Genomic DNA, 20,649 nt, shown 5'->3' with positions numbered 1-20,649 from the left:
GTGTTTCAGCAGGGCAGACAACACTCTGGACAATATGTTGGAAAACATAGGCTGGGACATCCCAGATGCCATGACCACAGTTGTTTGAAAAGACCCACTTGCAAGGAAATGGAGCACTCATAGCACCTGCACTTGAGGGGGGATTCCTGTGGGATGGCGGATTGCTGACATCAGGTCTGGCTCCAACTGGGTACACAGTTCCTGGATTGTGGCACGGTCAAACCTGTAGGTGATTATCAAATGTCGCTCCTCCATTGTCGACAGATCCACCAGCGGTCGGTACACCAGAGGATTCCGCCATCTCCTCACATGTCCCAGCGGACGGTGCCTATGAAGGACAACAGCGAGCACAGAGTCAAACAACTCAGCGGTATGTACCCACGGTCTACATAGAACACCATTCATACACAAAATCTGGCCTGTATGTGTGTTGAGGGTAGGCCTAGGTATGTGTGACGCAGTTGGTAATTAGGCCATGTGGGCACCTAAAATGGAGGCTGCCTGACCTGTAAAGTGGGACAATGGGATGTGAGGTAACTGCGCTGGCATTGTACACCGTTGCGGTAGGCGGTCGAAGACCGCGGCGCAATGCTGCATTGGTTAACATTGGACCCTATGGGTTCCAGGAGCCAATGACGATGTACGCCGGCGGTGATGGTACGCACCGCCGCGGACGTGACCGCCATTTTCTATCTGTTGAATCACTCAATACCTGATCTTCGACAGGAGAGGACCTACACTGCAAGTGCTGCTGTGACCTCGGTCTGGAAGAGACAATGGCTCGTGCACCTGGGGAAAGGGCCCCTGCCTTCACATCGGAGGAGTTGGAGAAGCTCGTCGATGGGGTCCTCCCCCAGTACACGCTACTCTACGGTCCTCCAGACCAACAGGTAAGTACACAGGGAGCTTGTAGTATTGGTTATGCCTGTGTGGAGAGGGCTGGTTGTAAGAAGGAAGGGGGCAGAGTTCTGAGTGCATGAAAGACAGTGGGTGCATGTGCCACATGGCAAGGGTAGGGATGGGGGCCACTCACTTTCACAGCGCAGTTGGTAATGACTTCTCTTCTACCCCTGGAGGACATTTGCCGCTGGAGCAAGAAGACGGCAGAGGCTCAGCTGGGGATGGCCTCCCAACGTAGGAGGGGTGCCCGTCGAACCATGACCCCCCTGATGTTCCGGATCCCGGCGGTGGCCTACCCGGAGTTGGATGGGCGCTTGAGGCCATCACAGCAGACACATGGGGGTGAGAACACTCTCATTCAGCTTACTTTGCGTGCAGTGGAGGTGTCTGGGTGGGGGAGGAGGGCTGTGGGTTTCCCTAGGCCAGGGCGAGTTCCGTAGGCTAGGCCCCTTCGTAAGGCATGGCCCTGTGGCCCCCCACCCCACCTCTATAGAGTGCCAAGTACAGCTATTCATGCACCTGTGTCATCTATGTGTGCAGATGTCGTCCATAGCCTTGTAGGCCATTTCCCAGGAATTGCACTGAAGAGCCCAAGAGTGCGGCGTAGTGCAGGGGGCTGCTGTGTCTGTCTTGTCCGCCAACGGTAGCGGTAAGCCATGCACTCAACATGTCTTTCTTCTGTTCCCCCACCACCCTTTTTGTGGTCTCCCTGTTCTTGTGTGCATTAGCATTATCAGGCGGAGGAGCAGTGGCACCGGAGCACGAGGGAGCTGCATCCCACAGGGCCATGGAGGGCCACACTACGGACTCTGAATACACCAGTGGGACGGAGGGCGAGGGGAGCACCACGGCGGGGACAGGAGCTGCAACCAGCGACACAGACTCGTCCTCCAATGGGAGCTCCCTTGTGGTGGTGGCAACATCTGTGCCCCTCACTACTACAGGTACAGCCACCACCCCCCCTACCAGCACCGCCCTCCCAGCAGCCCCTCAGCCGTCGCCCGCTCACCCAGGAGGGTGGGCATCACCTTCGCCCCAGGCATCTCAGCCCCTGCCCCTGTCACCTCTGCTGCCCTCAGTGAGGAGGCCATTGACCTCCTTAGGTCCCTCACTGTTGGGAAGTCTACCATTTTGAATGCCATCCAGGTGTAGAAAGGGAGTTGCAACAAACCAATTCATTCCTGGAGGGCATTCATTCTGGTCAGGCGGCCCTTCATCGAACCTTTCAAACTCTGGCCTCAGCACTGATGGCAGCCATTGTCCCTGTGTCTAGCCTCCCCCCTCCAACTTCCTCCACCTAGACCCAATCCCTTGTACCTCTGCCTATCCCAAGCACACCATCAGACCAGCCTGCACACACCTCACCACACAAGGGAAGCTCAGGCAAACATAAGCACCACACATCCCACAGGCACTCACGCAAGCATCACACACATACAGACACACCAACATCCACTGCCTCCACTGTGTCCCCCTCCACCTCGTCTCCCTCCTCCCTCCCAGTCTCGTCTACACTCACACCTGCATGCATTACCACTACAGCCACTACGTCCCGCACCAGCACAGCCACCAGCATACCGCGCTCACGTGCACTCACCACCCCCACTACCATTCACACGTCCCCTGTGTCCTCTCCCAGTGTGTCTGTGACGCCCCCTCCCAAGATACACAAACGCAGGCACACACCCACCCAACATACATCCATCTCACAACAGCCTCCAGCGCATGCACCTGCACCCAAAGCCACAAAACTTACACCTCCTACAACCACCATGTCTTCCTCCACTCCCAAACCCCCTCCAGCTACCCGTCCCAGTGTCTCCAAACAACTTTTCCTGTCCACCTTTAACCTATTTCTCACCCCCCGTCCAACTCATAGGTCCTGAACTAGCACCTCAGCCACAAAATCTCTGGGACTAGTGGTGCCTGTTGTCACAGGTATGTGGAGTGCACCGGCCACCAGGCCAGCCAGTGTGGCACGGAGCCACAGCACAGCCAGTCCCCCCACTGTGAAGCACCAGAAGTTGGCCAGTGCCCGGAGGGAGAGGGGGAAACTCCAGCCAGCCAAGCCGCTCACAGGGGTCCCGGGGGGAGTGTGGACTCAGCTGTGACTCCTCCCAAGGTGGGGAAGGGGCAGAAGGAACCCTGAAAGTCTGGGAGGAGCAGCACGGCGGAGAAGACTGCCATCATCCCCGCTGGCCAGGAGGCCACCGCCAGCCCCATCGTCGCTGGCCAGGAGGCCACCGCCAGTCCCATCGTCACTGGCCAGGAGGCCACCGCCACCCCCAGCCACAGCCCAGCTGCCCAGGAGGACCCCGCCAGCCACAGCCCAGCTGCCCAGGAGGACCCAGCCAGCCACAGCCCAGCTGCCCAGGAGGGCCCCGCCAGCCACAGCCCAGCTGCCCAGGAGGGCCCCGCCAGCCACAGCCCAGCTGCCCAGGAGGGCCCTGCCAGCCACAGCCCAGCTGCCCAGGAGGACCCCGCCAGCCACAGCCCAGCTGACCAATGAAGGACCGCCAGCCCCAGCCCCGCTGGGCAATGAAGGAACGCCAAGCCAAGCACCGCTGAACAGGCCAAGCACCGCCAAGTCAAGCACCGCTGAACAGGGCAAGCACCGTCAAGTCAAGCACCGCTGAACAGGGCAAGCACCGCTGAACAGGGCAAGGACCACTGAACAGGGCAAGGACCGCCAAGTCAAGCACCGCTGAACAGGGCAAGCACCGCTGAACAGGGCAAGCACCGCCAAGTCAAGCACCGCTGAACAGGGCAAGGACCACTGAACAGGGCAAGCACCACCAAGTCAAGCACCTCTAAACAGGGCAAACACCGCTGAACAGGGCAAGGACCGCTGAACAGGGCAAGGACCGCCAAGTCAAGCACCGCTGAACAGGGTAAGCACCGCCAAGTCAAGCACCGCTGAACAGGGCAAGCACCGCTGAACAGGGCAAGGACCACCAAGTCAAGCACCGCTGAACAGGGCAAGCACCGCCAAGTCAAGCACCGCTGAACAGGGCAAGGACCGCTGAACAGGGCAAGCGCCACCAAGTCAAGCACCGCAAGCCCATGAGCAGCAGGGGCACTGACGCAACAGGGACTGTCACGGGGTGAGTGATGCACTCTGGGCACCAGTCCCCCTCCAGAACCAGTGGAGACATGCATCCACTATGTCTGTCCTGCACAGGATGAAGCACTCTGGGCACCAGTCCCCCTCCAGAACCAGTGGAGACATGCATCCACTCCGTCTGTCCTGCACAGGATGAAGCACTCTGGGCACCAGTCCCGCTCCAGAACCAGTGGAGACATGCATCCACTCCGTCTGTCCTGCACAGGATGAAGCACTCTGGGCCCCAGTCCCCCTCCAGAACCAGTTGAGACTGTTATCCACTTGAGAGACTGTGGCTTTGCACTCCCCAGGATTGAACAGTGGGCAAACAACCCACTGTAGAGACTTGAGAGACTGTGGCTTTGCACTCACCAGGATTGAACAGTGGGCAAACCACCCACTGTAGAGACTTGAGAGACTGTGGCTTTGCACTCCCCAGGATACATCAATGGGCATGGAGCCCCCTCGTGGATCTGGCGTCATGCACTCATCCGGCTGAGGTGCCCCCCCTTCCATTCCCCCTGAGGTGCCTGTTGTATTTGTATCTGATGCCCCAGCAGTGTTCTCTCTGTTTTGATCTGGTATCGTGTGTGGGCCTTGCCCATGCATTTTGGGCCCAGTGATCCACGGACTATAAATGGTGCAATACCTGAACTATTAATCGTGGTGTATATTTTGTTAATAGTGTATATATGTATATTTTTGCTTACTGAACTTTGATATATTACAATGGTTACACTCATTTCCTTTTGTCTTTGCATTCTTCCGGGGGGGGTTGGGTGGTGTAACTGTAATGTATAGATATGCATTGGTGTGTGTGTTGTAGTGGGTGTGGGGGCGGTGGGGGTGTTGCGTGCGTGTGTCCCTGTTTTTTCCCTCCCCTGTGTCGTAGGTGCAGTACTCACCGTGGTCTTCGCCGCCGGCATTGGTGCTCCTGGTACAGGAGCAGGAAGACTATCGCAGGAAGAATATGGAGTTCCGGCTCCATGGTGTCCTCCTTCCTCGTGGAGTGTGTAGAGGTGAGCGTTTTCATTCGAAATGCCTGTTTCCGCCGTATTTTTATCCGCGGTGAATCTGCCCCGGAAAAGGTGGCGGATTGGACTGTTGTAATACTGTGGGCGGTACTTTGTCCTCCGCCTGTCTGTTGGCGGTTACCGCCGCTGTGTTTGTTTGTACCGCCGTTGCGGTCGGAGTGTTAAAGTAGCTGTCTTTGTTGGCGGTTTCCGCCACGGTCGTAATTAAATTTTTTTTACCGCCGGCCTTACCGCCGCTTTAACACCATCCGCCAGGGTTGTAATGACCACCTATATTCCTTCACTAAAACTAGTTATATGACACTGCCTGTTAAAATGAGGTCTGTATCCTCAATCCTGAATCAATGTTTTGTGTAAAGGACCTACTGGGGATAGCTACAGGTTACATAGTTCCAGTGTGTCACTGAATAACACAAATACTTGAGATCACGCACGAATAGATCATCTCTGATTTGTTTGTAGTACTGCGTCTTAAAATACAACAAGTTGTTTGCAGGGAAAGCTCCTCTGCTGTGGTCTAGCAGTGTTACCCCACTGCTAATAAGGCACCAGAAAAATAAAAAGATAATGCATTGTTATTTATTTTACTGCTGTATACAGTGGGGCAGGGTGTGGCGGACCCAGGATCCTCCGTATCAGGAGGGAGGTGAAGTAGTGGTGAACTCTAAGTGTGCATGTCAGTTTAAACAAGACTTCGGCTGCTTCACTAAAGAAACATCGATTTCGGAGGTTGTGGGGGATTTTTCTAGCCCTTGACTTCAAATTACATAGTACATTTGAAGTGAAAAGATAGACACATTATGATATGGAATCAAATGATTAAAAAAAAAATATTTTTCAGATACGAGAATGGGCCCAGTGCTGAAAACAGAACATAAAAAAAGATTTTAAAAAATGAAACTGTAGGTGCACAGATGACATTTTCCACTAATGCAAATTTAATTTGATAATAGAAAATGTGAATAAAATATAATGACATCACACATTTGCGTACACATTATTTAGATAGCCTGACATAATCATAATCCTTACAGGGTACCTTTTAAATTATGATAAATATTTTGATTCAAATCTTGATGTCACTAAAGAATTAAACAGTCAATAGGACTTGGAAGTTTCACTTGCTAATGCATATCACAAACTGACCCTTGACAAATGACTCATGAAAGAAAATATAGAGATTGCTCCAGTAACAAGAAATTATTCAGTTGTGAAGGAAAAAAAACAGCTCCATATCAATAATGCTGGAAAACTCTCGTTTTTTAACTTTGCATTATACACTTTTTAATAAACAGATAGCTCAGTGCCTCAACTGGAAAATTGTATGCTGTACTTTGAGAACAAACTCTGAATGTAAATACCATGGCTGGCTTAGAGCCCAGAGCGTGTAAACTACTGTTGTATATTCAAGGCAGCTTGCTGCTTCCCTTGCAAGACTGGCATGATCAATCTCCACAGAGATGCATGCACCAGAGGCAAACTGCGGCCAGCAGCGGCACAGCATGGACGCTAGAGGCCCTAATGCAGGCAAAGAAAATTGTGCCATCTTCCGCTGCTGAAATGGAGCAATACTTCGGATGCATATGGCCCCACAGGCTCCTGGGCCCAGGGGCACTGCGCCAGCTGCATTATTGACAACTACAGCAAGAGGAAGGGTGTAAGTCTGTGAAGGTCACATATGTTTCACAAAAATGTATTTAAAGGTCTTATCCAATATATTGTTGGATTTGTCAGATCTCTACTGCGTCTAGCTCTAATTTCATCCCTTAGGGACTTTTGTTTTAAATGTATTTTGTATACCCTGATTAGTAGACTTTTTTGATGATTGTTACTGTAGGTTACAAAGAATATTTCAGTGTAGTAAATGTAATAAAATTACAAACCAATGAATCCAAGGCTTCACATGCATTTATTGGCTGTACGCCTACAAGCGACACCAATTGCACTTGAGCAAGCACCTATTAGCTTGGGCTATGACGTTCTGCAATATTTGAGGAGGTAATGTTGCTGCAAAAGTGCTGAAAAGTACCCAGTGAAGGGTGAGGTGGGGTATAGAATGCTGGAAATTCCATTCACTTCACGTGTTGCTTTGACACACTTAACGTGGGCTTAAGCCATTCATTGCAATTGAGGAACAGCGTTGAACTGAATAACATGAAAATGCTGCATAAATTGTGATGAAGTAAAATCTGCAAGTTAAAGGGACACAAAGTAAGTTTTCTTTTTCAAAATAATTTTAACCTTTGATCATTCAATTGCCATTAACCAAGAGTCCTGCAGAATTAGATCACATAGATGTGGATGAAACAGTTTGCTATTAATAAGTGAAAAAGCATAAAATGAGACAGGGAGCTTCTGCAGCCTGATGCTTGGAAATACAAGAGGCCATCTGTTTTCCTGTAAATTGTTTTACGATGAAGCCTAAAAATCCAGGCAGCTTATTAAATAAAGAGATTTCAGCACAAACCTGCCCCACAGGGAAGTGACACAGGAATCGTCCCAAGAGCACGATATTTTTTCAGCCTTTTGGGTTTTCTTTGTTCACATGTGCTGTGTGCTCACAGCCACAAAAAGAAGTTATTGAGACGGGAGACGCTAGATAAAAAACACCTCAATGTCACATGAGTCGGGGAAGTCAGCTTCCAGAGTCAATTAATACATGTCACTTGGAATGGCAAAGGCCGTCTGAGGTAGAACTAAACCATAGACGATACATTCAAGTCCATCATACCAGAAATAACATAAATTAATACTGATTAGAAGCAGCATTGCAGGCCCTGGAATAAGAGGACGGGTAGAAAATGTAAACACAAAAGCTTAAATCCAGCTGCCAGTGAGAATAAGTAATAGGAAATGTTTTCCTAAAAGTGTTGCTAGCACGAACTTAGCTGTTCTGGCTTGAGAGGTGCACACAGTCCACTTGATATTAAGGGAACAAATCACAGAAATCTGTAATTGTGGTGCTCTCCTTTGGAAAAATGTGTCACCAGGCAGCTGCCAGCTCCTGTAGTCGAGTTACAAGAGACGTCCGGGCAGGATGACAAGAAAAAATCTCATGAAGAAGCAACAATACTCCGGGTCCTATTACTCATCAGGTGTTTTGTCATGACCAGCTTATAAAATAAATAAATTAATGCACTGTAGTGCTTATCAGTGCCAGTCCACCCCTGAGGCATCAACTAAAGACTCAAAAGTCAAGTGAGCTTCTCAAATGTCAGCAGGGTGACATAAAGAGGAACCTTTGACTGAAGTGAATAGCCACTAGGAACCTAGATAGGTCTTTACCGAGAACTACATAAACCAGGAACATAGGGCAGTGTTGGAAAAGGAAAGTTATTGGTACACATTTTACATAAGCAGAAGAAACTGCTCAGTACAGGCTAAGAGGTTCATTTAATGTTGGGTGCAGGGGTGGCTCCTCCGCTAAGGCAGAGGAGTGTCGCCCCACTGCTTTATGCTGTGAAAGAAAGGGAAAAATAATGTGATAATAACGCAACGTTATTATCACTTTAATTTTTCGCAGGAGCTGGGTTAGAGCAGGGCGAGGCTGTGCTGGAGGAGGATGGCTGGAGCAGTCGTGTGTGCACATAAGTGCTCATGACGCTTTGTCCGGCCGTGTTGGGCCAGCCAAACAGTCATGCGCACTTTGCATTTCTCCACCCAGCTGTATTGAACAGCCAGGAGAAAGTGCACAGGGCCCTACTCCCTGTCTGAGCGCTGACGCGGGCTGCTCAGACCAACAATGATGCTGCTGTCATGCTGGTGACAGCAGCGTAGTGATTGGAGGAGAGTCTGGAAGCCTGTGTGCTTCTGGGAGTCGGCGTAGAGATGAGGAGGAAGGAGAGATGGAACATAACATAAAAGGTAAGATTTTTTTTTTTTTTTTTAATATCTCTTACCCCGCCACACCGTTGACAAGCAGCTGCCACTGGCTGGGTGAGCGGCCAACTAACCTGCAATGTCAGCTGCATCTCTGACCTCTCCCCTCTTCTAGAGGAATCCCATCCATCTGCCTGGTGAGGACCTCTTTGTCCTTTGCGTACAAGGGAGAGTTTCTATCAAGAACAGGTAATCAGTGGCTGGAATGTGCAGATAAATTCCTCCCTGAGTATCGGCCCATTGTTTTTTTCTCCAACCAGTTCCACTGTGCCTCGCCTGGTGTATCCTGGCAGGGGAATCAGGTCACGGTCACCCAGCCTCAGATAGTGCAGGGTGATTGCCCTAGGGACCTTACGGTCCTTTGGCGGATTCACCACAAGGTCACGTGTTTCCAGCAACAGAGATGGATGAAGTACCTCAAGTGGAATTATGGGATTCCCCAATTTTAAAGGAATACATTCGGGTTAAGCATATTGAAAAGTCAGGCCATACATAGGATGGTGCTGGTAACACTGGTGTACCATTGGGTAACCCGCAGCATATGTTGTCAAGGTTAGGTGCACAATACCAGAGTCTAGGATATGTGGAGAAATTGCAGGGGAAAAGTATCAATGAGAAACATTTTTGTTCATGAAAACTTATTTTGTTATTCAACTGGGGCAAAAACAAGCCAACAGTAAATATGACATGGGTCGTGATAAACTTGCAAAGGCTTGTCTGTGGCTCACCACAGCGTCAGAATGCTATTATTATCTTTAAAAATAAATTCCCACAACACTCGTTAATTATTGCATTAGTGAACAAAATGGAACAGACCAAACATTATGATAAATATCTGTAAATGACTGCACATTAGAGCAGGAATAGCAGAAGCAAAGGAAAGCTTCATTGTTTTGTTGCACATTTTGAAAGTTCTGAGGATTACATGCTTTGTTCATTTTGCAGATGGTACAAAGCAATCTCTCCCATCCTACCGCAATTGAGATGCAGCAGGAAACAAAACACTGGCAATTTGGAAAACTGTAAAAGCCACATGACGTTTACAAGCGCCGTGGAAGTTCTACAACTGATGCACTCTGTATCCAGAAAAGTAGTATTTTTACATCGTTAATTACTTTGCTTCCTCAATATGCTATTAACAAAAGTGATTTAACAACAGAACGTAAACAAACCACTTATATTTTCCCTGAGCTCACCTACAAGATGTTCTTATATCTAGGGCGGACTGCTGCCTAGGATCCGCACCGAGCACCACTGACAGCTCATGGCTCAATGTGTGTGAGAAGTTGCCATAATTTTCATGAACATTTTCATTGTCATAGGTGGAAGTAAAATGTTACCATATGTTACTTTGTAGCAGTTCTTAAGGTTCTCCTTTTGACAATCGGCAAACTCCGATTCGGTTTTTAAAGAAAGTTACTGGTAGGACTGGATGTACATTTTTGCTGGAACAGCACACTCCCATATTTTTTCATGCTCACATTTAGCTAGGAAAAAGTTGGTGAAAATTGCTTGAGGAAAAGGGCACCAGATGTAGACAAAACGCAGGGCAATCCGAGAGTTTCTGCAGTGTATTTCCTGTTCATGGGGGCCCACTGATAAGGGTGAAAAATGTGCAGTAATACTCCACTTTAGATTTAATGCAGTGGTCGTGAATTTTAAAAAATGGTACATTTACTTCGCCCCAAATAAATGTGACGTCAATTGACCAATTCAGGAGAATTCCCCAAATGAAGCATGGCACATTAAGCGAAGGCCACGCTTTATGCAGATTTGTTAAACACCCACAAAGTTATGGAAAATCTGAAAAAACAGCTATTTCATAAAGAAAGTACAACTTTACCATAACTATGATTAGGTCTGCACTCCATAACTCACACAACAGCCACATCCTCCATAACACTCACTCCAAATGCAGGGCTCATGACCACACTATTGATGGGTTAGATTACAAATGTCACAATAATGTTCTAGATGAAATTACATATCACAGTAACTTGACACTTTTAAAGAGGCAATTACTAATGAATCATTAATTAGTGGTTTGAACATTTAATTATGCTATGCGTTTAGATGTAGTTGTTTATTGGTATACGTATTGTGAGACTATAAGCACTGCATTTGTTGTGTGACTTATGGTTTGCATGGGTGTTGTGTGAGTTAGGGAATGTGGGACTAACCATAAACTGTGAATTTCAGAGGTTTTTCGGTTTTAATTCATAAGTATGACTAACTTTATAATAGGATTTCTGAGGGTTTTAAACATAAATGAAGGTATAACAACCAAAACTACCTATAACTTATCTTTGACATTTCCATCAGTAATGTTTGTTTTATTATGTACTACATCCAGCAATTAAGCACAGATCATGTGCCCAACACCTGAGGAAACACAGCGGGACTTGACCACAGTCCCAGCCCCCAGTGGGCTAATCCTCTTCTACCATGCATAAAGGGAGTTTTCCACAAGGCCTGGCCATCAGGCAGGCCCTGTGCCCAACTCTGCGGCCCAACTCTGCTGTGCATGGCCCTTGGGCAGCCAAGCATAGGTTGGTCTGTTTTGTTTTGGTGGAGGGGTTGTAGATCCCAGTTTTGTGGGCCCACTAACAGTTCCCCAAACACTGCAGGGATGCCAACAAGGACCCACAAATTTGTATGTTTTTTTTGACAGTGAGTCTGGGTTTGCAAACCTGAGAGAGATCCAACATAGGCACAGGAGCCCCTGCTGGAGATTTATAGATATTATGGCAGGTTTCACAGGGCCCCCGTATTAGGGTTAGCCCCATTGTCAAAATGCACTTTCTTTTTATTTAAACTAAGAGGGTCCACTACCCTCCCCCATTGTAGCAAGGGAGGGTTAGAGAAGCTATGCCAACCACCTTAGGGGTTCTTTAGGAATACTTTATTTTTCAGGAAGAGAGGCTTGAGCCGTGGACCCTGTTTTGTATTTGTAGACCAAAAGTACATGATAGGAAAAAGCTCCTTCAACCAGATTTGATTACTTTTTGAATTATGTGCAGACCCAGGTGTGCAGTCACCCAAAGACTAAAGTTCCAGAGATCTCTAACGTTTTAACCCTTTCAAGCCGACCTCACACATTTCTGTAAAATATCAACTTTGCAATAACTACTAAATGTATTTACACATAAAGAATCAATGGCGCTTCAATGATAGAAGTTCTAAATTTGGCATAATTCCATTTAGCTGTTTCTTCTTTAGAAGAGAGCAAACAATCATATCGAACTTAAAATCGGAAAATTCACTTCTCATTGAATTTGTAAAGTCCATTTCACTAAGATGTTTTCACTCCACAACTTATTTCATATGCTATGATTAGCATAACATTCAATATTTCAGTGCTTTGCTATTGATAACTCCAATTTAAACTTACTCCAAGTTCCACATAATTCAAATACACAAAATACATACCCTGAGAAAAGTGGGAAATCCCTGACCAAAGTATCCAACAGCAAAGTAGTCTGGTTTAGGTCTGATCACTTTCACAATACTTTCATAAAACTGTGCTTGTTTTTTCTGAAAAAAGAAGAAGCACTCATTTATTTTGTTCAAGTTTTATTATTTTCACAGCTTACCCTGCAACTTTATATTACATTAAACTTTGTTTTTTGCACCACAGCCTATAATGTTGATTCATATTTGCTTTATTTTTCCAGTGTAATATAGAACATTACAAAAGATGTGGTGAGCGACTAAGCTGCCAACTTGGAACCTGGCTTCTAGTCATAACTGCTGACTCACTGTAGATTGCATGACTTTGGACAAATCACAATCTCCAAAAATTTTAAAAATGTTACAGGTAATGTGACTATACAGCAAGATTGCATATATAAAGGCAAGGCATACAATCCTACATAAAAATGCATGCACTTAGAACAGTAATGGACATGCATTATTTATTGTAATGGACAACACAGCTTCCATGAATTAAGGGAAAACTAAATGACATTAGGGGTAAATTGGGTAATTTAAAAAGGTTATTAAAACAGAATAAAATGACATGCAAAACACAATGAAACAAGTTAATAAGAGGGGATTGTAATTAAGACAAGGTGCAGGCAAATTTAAGGCAATTTTCGGGGAACATTTAAAACTCTATCTAATGTTCTTAACTAGAAGGGAAGTTGAGAAGGATGCAAAAAGTGGCAATTCATTCCTCTTTTTGCTTGCAATCTCCAATTTCAGTCATTTAAACAATTAACTCAATGAATTCACGCACTGCCCGCCAACCCCACCAATTTTGAATGTTACAGAAAGTCCAAAAAGCAATACATTGTTAGACAAATATGTCGAGCCAAACAGTTAATATACAACAAATGGCCTGTTTGATTTATTTTATTTATTAAACATGTTCCCTACTCACTTGAAAAGTTCTTGTAGTTATACATGCTTATACAAAAGACCTATTCACCTAAAAACTCTCATTCCTACCCACAGTTGCCAAAAATGTTCCACTAAAATTGTGAAGTAATACTACATTCACTAATCTGACCACACATTCTTCAATCCAACCACAGTTTTAACCAACATCTGTACATACTAAAAAAAGGTAAGATGACCAACGAGAAACCAGGGCACCATATGAATCCACATAGCTGTAACAATCGTGATTTCAGAAAAACAATGCTCTGTTATACTAGAATAAATTTGTGTCCCTTCTAACTTGGGTACACCGTACCATATTATATATCTTACACATAAACAATACATGAATGTTAGTTTCTCAACTTCAAACACTGTATGAACATTAAATCTCTTCATTGCCCAAGTATATACAGTATTCCATCTTGTCGTTTGTGTTCCAAATTTCCTGATAGTGTTATATCTCCAACATAGAGCTGACAAACAAGTTACTTACCTTTGGGGGTGGAGAGACATATTCTCATTGCAGATTCCTTACCTTATAATTTCCCCCAGGCGTCAGACTGGATCTGGAGTTTTTTCTTCGTGCAGTACCCTTGCGCTCTGTCAGGTGGCGTCAGTCGAATCCATGTGTGTCATTGGCGTCGTGGTCAACATGATGATGTCATGATCGTATATAGGTGCCACCCCGGCACACTGATGTCAGTTTCTTTTCAAGACTTTCCACGGTAATAGCGCGGAGCCATGAAGAACACTGAGAATAATGGTCCAGAACTAGGGCCCTGAAAAGGGAATCCCTGTCCCTGGAAATCAGTTCGCAGTGCGGGGAAGATGGGCGGGTCGGTAAGGAATCTGCAACTAGAAAATGTCTCTACTAGATAAATCATTACCGAAGGTAAGTAACTTGTTCATCTGATAGAGACTTCTAGTTGAGGATTCCTTACCATATAATAGATCATACTAGAAAGTCCTGCAGAACCAAACAACCAAAGTAGCCGTCTCTGCGGACCTGACTGTCCCGGCAGTAATGTCGAGTGAACATTTGCAGGAATGTCCACATTGCTGCCTGGCAGATGTCCAGGACAGGAACTCCGCATCCTAACACTGTTGTGGCAGCAGTTACTTTGGTGGAGTGAGCATGCAAGCCCTCAAGTGGTTGCTTCTTTGCCAAAGCATAGCACATTTTGATGCAGAGCACCGCTCATCACAAGTTGGCTCGCTTCTGCACCTTCTGTCCTTTCTTCACACCCACAAATCCAACAAAGGGTTGATCATCCACAAAGAAATCTTTGGTACGGTTGTGGGAGAACGTTAACTCTCTTTTTGGATCTAGACAGTGGAGTCTCTCCTCTTCATGAAAGGGATGTAGGGGTGCTTAAAAAGTAGGCAAAGTGATGGATTGGCCTACAGGAAAAGGCATAACAACCTTAGGAAGGAACAAGGCCCTCGTTCAAAGAACCACTTTGTCATGATGAACAGATAAAAATGGTGGGTTTGATGAAGGAGCTTGAAGCTCACTCACTCTGCGAGCAAAGGTGATGGCAATCAGGAAAGCAGTTTTTTGTGTGAGAAGCAGCAAGGGACAATTATAAGGGGTGGCTCAAAATGGGCACACATAAGGTAGGTGAGGACCAGGTTCAAATCCCACTGGGGCATTATGAACATGGTAGGTGGGTACAAATGGGTGAGTTCCTTAGAACCTCCCAACAATGGGAATCTTGAATAGAGAAGGTTGATCTGGCAATCTGAGTAAGGCCGAGATGGCAGATAAGTAGCCTTTAAGGGAGCCCAAAGAAGAGCCCTGCTGGGCAAGAGAGAGGATGAACAGTAGAACCTTAGAGAGAGGTGCAGAAAGAGGATCAATAGATTTCTTGGTACACATGCCACAAATTTGTGCTGACAGGCGTATACCGTTTTGATGGAAGGCCGCCTGGCCACCAAGGTAGCATTACATACTTTGGGTGGAATGTTTAAAGCTGTCTGCCTCCGCTCAATCTCCTCATAAGAAGGCAGAGTCTGGACAGGTTCCGGTGGAGAACCGTCCCCTGCTGGTGCGACAGAAGATCCTCCAGAAGCGGCAGTCTGATCAGAGAATCTGTGGCCATGCTCAGAAGCTCGGGATACCATACTCTTCGTATCCAGGCCTGAGCCACCGGTGCCCGGTCATTCTTGATTTTCTTCCGAAATCTGGGCATAAGTGGAATTGACAGGAAGGCATAAAGTTGGCCTGAGTTCCAATCGAGAAGAAAAGCGTTGCCGCGCAAGTGCCACCTTGGAAACTCCAATGAGCAAAACAGCTGGCATTGCACGTTCTCTGCGGAGGTGAACAAATCTAACAAAGGCTTTCCCCTTTGTTGGAAGAGACCTTGCACCACCTCCGGATGGAGAAGCTATTCATGATCGACTATTCATTGATGGCTGAGTTTGTCTGCTCTGGCATTCAGAGAGCCCGCTAGATGTTGAACCATTAGGGTTATGCCCTGGTGTTCCAGCCATGACAAGGCGCAGAGCCTCTTGACAAAGGGCCACCACCCCACTCTGCCCTGCTTGTTGCAGTAGCTTATGGTGGTGGAGTTGTCCATCTACACCTGCACCACGTTCCCTTTGAGAGAGGGATGGAATGCTTTCAATACAAGCCTGATCACTCAGAGCTCCAAAAAACTGATATGGAACCTGTTGGAGTGTAAACATTATTAGTAGGCACTAAAACGTAATACCAAATAATAAACCTAATGTGTGCTTAAAGGCCTAACTAAAAATGTGCATTTTGAAAATGTACCTACTTTGGTGTCAGCCACAATGTGGTTCAACATGAAAATAAATAATAACTCATGAAATTGTGTTTTGCTTAAACATAATTAAATATACTGACAAGGCTATAATAATGTGTACCAAAAGATGTATGGTTTAAACTTATTATGAAATGTTTTATTTTTCATGCTTAGCACACATAGTTTTCCAGAGGCACATTGTTTTAAATAAAGAATGTTAGCTTTGCAAAAATTATGTTTGTGTTTTTCAAGCATCCTGTGTGACTTGCACACTAAGGAAAAGTTATGCTCTTTGTTTGTAACAATATTCTTTCCTGAGATGAGATATTAACATACTGTTGGAAAATGGGTTATTGGTAGGGCAGGTAGGTACCTACACCTAGCAACAAGCCACTAACCTCCACCTAGGTACAGTTAGGTCTCAGTAAATTAATCCCAGCTCAACCCTTGGTAGCTTGGCAACGAGCGTCAAGGCTTAACTTAGGAGACAAAGTGTAAAGCATTCAAATATCACAAAACAGTAATTAAATAAAACACAGGAAACAGTTTAAAAATCCAAAACCAATTTATAAAAATAGTTTATATTTTTATCTTTAAAATGACACAAAAACGATTAAAATCGGTTCAGTGGAACCGGAGATATGAATTTTTAAAGCGCCAATCGGGTCATCTGGTTGCACCTCGACCGGGGCAAAGTCAAACTTTCAGGCTGACCGCGATGGAGCCCTGCTCGGCTACAAGTCGCGGGAGGCCTCGGTTAAAAAGTTACCTTCTGACTTAGTCTTTATTTTGAAGTTTTTCTTCACCGGGACGAACCTGCCAGTTGAATCCGACCTCCTGGAGCCCTTGTCCGGATACGCGATGTGGGTTTCCTCGGTGGAGACTTTTACCTTCGGATTTAGTCGTTTTTTCGAGATGAAAATCCTTCGACCGGGGTAAACCTGGATCTTGATCCGACGTCCATGGAGCCCTTCTCGGATACGATGGCTGGGAGGTCCCGGTCAACTTTTTACCTTCGGACTTAGTCTCTTTTTTGGATGTTTTTCTTTACCTGGACGAACCACGAAGTCAGGCCGGGTCGCGGTTGAGGCAAGCCGGCTAGAATTTCCGCGGCGGGTCGGTCCCTCTCTGGAGCTTTTTTCCAAAAATTCTCAAATCTTTTCCAAACTTCTGGGGCTTCACCCAGATGTTCTTTTAAGTTTCTTTTGGGGTCCACAGCTCACCCCAAGGGTCCAGAAGTTCTGTGATGGTCCTTGGGGGGTGCAGACTTCAACTCCCAGAATGCACCTGGCGCAAACTCCTTTTTGGCCACTGGATAGTGGTCAGCTGGTCGCTTTCTTCAGGAGTTGGTGCAGGGGACTCTGGTTAGCAATTTTTCACCTGTAGCAAACAGGGAGTCCCTCCTTGAACCAGTTGAAGCCAGGCAAAGTCCTTCTTGTGGTGAAGCCCAAGTGTGCAGCTGGTGCAGTCCTTCTGAGTGCAGGTTCCAGGTGCAGGCCAGGGGTCCAGCAGGGCAGTCCTTCTTCTCCTTAAGTTCTTTCTTCTTGAAATTTGGTGGGGATCTGAGGCGTGGGTGCAGGTCTGCCAGTTTTATCCTTGCTCCTGGGTGAAAAGCAGAGGGGCCCTGGTTCTCCAATCAGGGACAGGGTCGTCCCCCTGTGATGACCACTTCCTGGGAAGTGTGGCAAAAATCCATCCCAGAAGGCAACTGTCTCTAAAAATCCAACATGGATGAATCTGATTTTTGGAGGTTACATCTGGCTGAGCCCACCCACTGGTGTGGCTAAAAATCATAAACACACCCCTCTCCTGCCCTCTCCTAATCTAATCAAGGGGGCACCTAATTGTCTGGGGTTACAGGATGTGGGGGTGTTGCTGGGTGCTGCAAATGTCCTTCTCTGCCTTTGAAGACCAGTTTGGCAGCCCTCCCCCTTCCTGCCTCACCATCTGCTGAGGGGAGATTCTCTCCCCCAAGCACATTCCTTTGTGTGAAGTCAGGCCACTTCACACCTCATCAAGGTAGCCTGGCAGAAGCTGCTGCAGGCTGGCCAATCAGAGCACAGCAGCAAAAACAATGCAGAGCTGAAATTGGCAACTTTTTAGGTAAAGTCTAAACTTTTTACCTGAACTAGTTATATTAAATCCAACAACTGGAAGTTGTGGGATTTATTACAACAATCAATTTGATACCAAATTCTTGGTATGTAACATTTAAGGAGACTTTAAAATTTAAAATAAAGTCTGCCCATTCTAGCCTATGAAGGCCATTTACTTCAATGAGGGAAAAATGAATTTGGCTGTTTTTACCTCACCAGGGCTTATAAATCTATTTTTATAAAGTCCCTGCTTATAGTTACATGGCACCCAGCCCTAGGGGCACATAGGGCACACCTTAGGGGTGACTTATATGTAAAAATAAGGTAGTTTAAGACTTTGGAAGTACCTTTAATTCCAAAGTCGAATTTGCATATAACTTTAATTTAAAAGCAGCCAGCAAGGCAGGCTTGCTTTTAAAATGACACTGGGCACCTCAGCAGTGCACCTAGGTGTGCACCACCTATGCTGTGGTCCCTAAACCTACATGCCCTACCATATACTAGGGACTTATAGGTAGGTTAACTTAGCCAATTATAATTAGCCTAATTTGCATATCCATTTTACACAGAGCACAGGCCCTGGGACTGGTTAGCACTACCCAGGGCACCATCAGAGTCAGGAAAACACCAGCATAAAGTGGAAAATGGGGGCAAAACGTTAAGGGGCCTCTGCAATCAGCCCTGTTTTCCCACACAACCCCCCCCCCCAGCCCACACGCCCAGGAGACTCAGCCCAACCCTGGGAGAGTCTTCCTGGCTTGTTAGGCGAGGAAGACAGTGAAGAAAACTGGCTGTCCCTTTGCAGGGCCTACTCTGCCTTACATCCTCCTGTCAGGGTCACTCCCTCTGGGTAGTGAAGCCATCCCAACAGTAAAAGGACCCAACTCAAACTGAAACTTCCCTCTAGGGGGGTCTTCCTCCTCTCTCTCTGCCAACTTGGGTAGTGAGGTGCCCACCTTCCCTACTCCAAACTTTGCTAGGGCAACACCTAGCTTACCCAAAGAGGTCACCCAACACTTGAGCAACCCCACCATGACCAATAGGGTCAGGGGGCCTACTTTGCTATTGGCCCTGGGGTCTGCCTCCCAGGCCAAGTACAGTGCTGCCAGGAAGGCTAGCACCCAGCAGAGGCTACTGACAGCTGTCAGTACCCAGAACCACACCCTAAGCTCTCCACTGACAGGTGGCTGAGCTGCTTTAGGGGCATCTTTGGGGTCCTGGCACCCCTCTTGCTGTCTAGAGTGGGGGGCTACCACCTCCTGTGGCAGACACCCTCCTTCCACTCTCCCTTCTGTCAGTGCAGGGGCAACACCTTGCATCTGGACAGCTGCCTGACTACTCAGGACTTCCTTGGGGTCAGGGGAGGCCTCACCAGTGCCAACTCTGGGCTCCCCCCCTACTGGGGCAGAAGGCCTTTGGCTCCCTGGAACTCTCTTTAAGGGTGGCCTACCCTTCCTTTTCTTCTTTTCTTTTCTTGGGGACCCCTGTCTCCTAACTGTAGGGACCGACTCCCCAGGACTTTGGGTTGGGGGGGCGCCCTGGGCGACCACGCCATCTGTGACCAGACTCACCTCTGGGAGGTCATTGCCCAGGATACAATCTAGGGGAAGGTCAGCACTGACTACCACCCTAATCCAGTCAAGGATACCCTCCCTCTCTAGGGGCACTATGGCTACAGGTTTGGAGGTGACCTCCCCTGTGGCTATCCTGACTTTCTTTGTCTTTCCTGGGACATACATGTCTGGGGTCACTAACCGGTCACTCACTATAGTGTGACTGGCACAAGTGTCTCTCAGGCCAGTGGTAGGGATCCCATTCACTTGAATGTGGTGGAAGTGCCTACTCCCACCCTCAGGGATCACCAGCTTACCATCTGGTCCTGTCTCCCAGCACAATGCTAGGAGGACTTCATCATCTGAGGAATCCTCCTCTATGGCTACACTGGACAGCCCAGTGCTAACCACCTTCCTTGGACAGGCTTCATCTCCTCTGAAGTGACCTGTCTGCTGACAGTCAAAGCAAGCCCTACTGTCCAAGAGTTTTTTTAACCCTGGGTCTCCCTGTCTCTGCTTGTCAGAGTGGGAGTGGGATTAACTCTCCTCCTTCTTAGGGTTCTGGGGTACAGAGGGAGTCTCTGTGGTGGGCTTACCACCTTCCTCCTTAGGTTTTTGGGGACCTGTCCCCCCCTTCTTGGAGTCTCCCCCCTGGGACTTGACAACCACCCTGGTTCTCAACCACTCATCAGCTGCCTCCCCTAGCTCTCTAGGGTTGGTCTGCTTAGAGTCCACTAGATGCTGGCGTAACCTTTCTTGGATACAATTGGTCAAGATGTGCTCTCTCATGATCAGATTGTATAACCCCTCATAAGTATCTACTTCGTTACCAATAATCCAGCCCTCTAGTGCCTTTAGTGAAATGTCCACAAAGTCAACCCAAGACTGGGTACTGACCTTCTGGGTGTCCCTGAACTTCATTCTATATTGCTC

The 20,649-nt window shown here is 47.1% G+C and overlaps 1 protein-coding gene across 1 annotated transcript in view; it reads right to left on the bottom strand.

Annotated features, from left to right (window-relative positions):
- Window positions 1-20,649, bottom strand: part of DOCK1 (dedicator of cytokinesis 1) — a 1,072,828-nt gene that overhangs the window by 199,779 nt on the left and 852,400 nt on the right. Inside the window, exon 40 of the mRNA XM_069239713.1 lies at window positions 12,346-12,450. Within this exon, the coding sequence (XP_069095814.1) occupies window positions 12,346-12,450 (105 nt within the window). The remainder of the gene's footprint in view (window positions 1-12,345; window positions 12,451-20,649) is intronic.

This window comes from Pleurodeles waltl, chromosome 6, assembly GCF_031143425.1.
Source record: "Pleurodeles waltl isolate 20211129_DDA chromosome 6, aPleWal1.hap1.20221129, whole genome shotgun sequence".
Taxonomy (NCBI): Eukaryota; Metazoa; Chordata; class Amphibia; order Caudata; family Salamandridae; genus Pleurodeles; species Pleurodeles waltl.
This window is presented reverse-complemented; position numbering and strand designations above follow the sequence as displayed.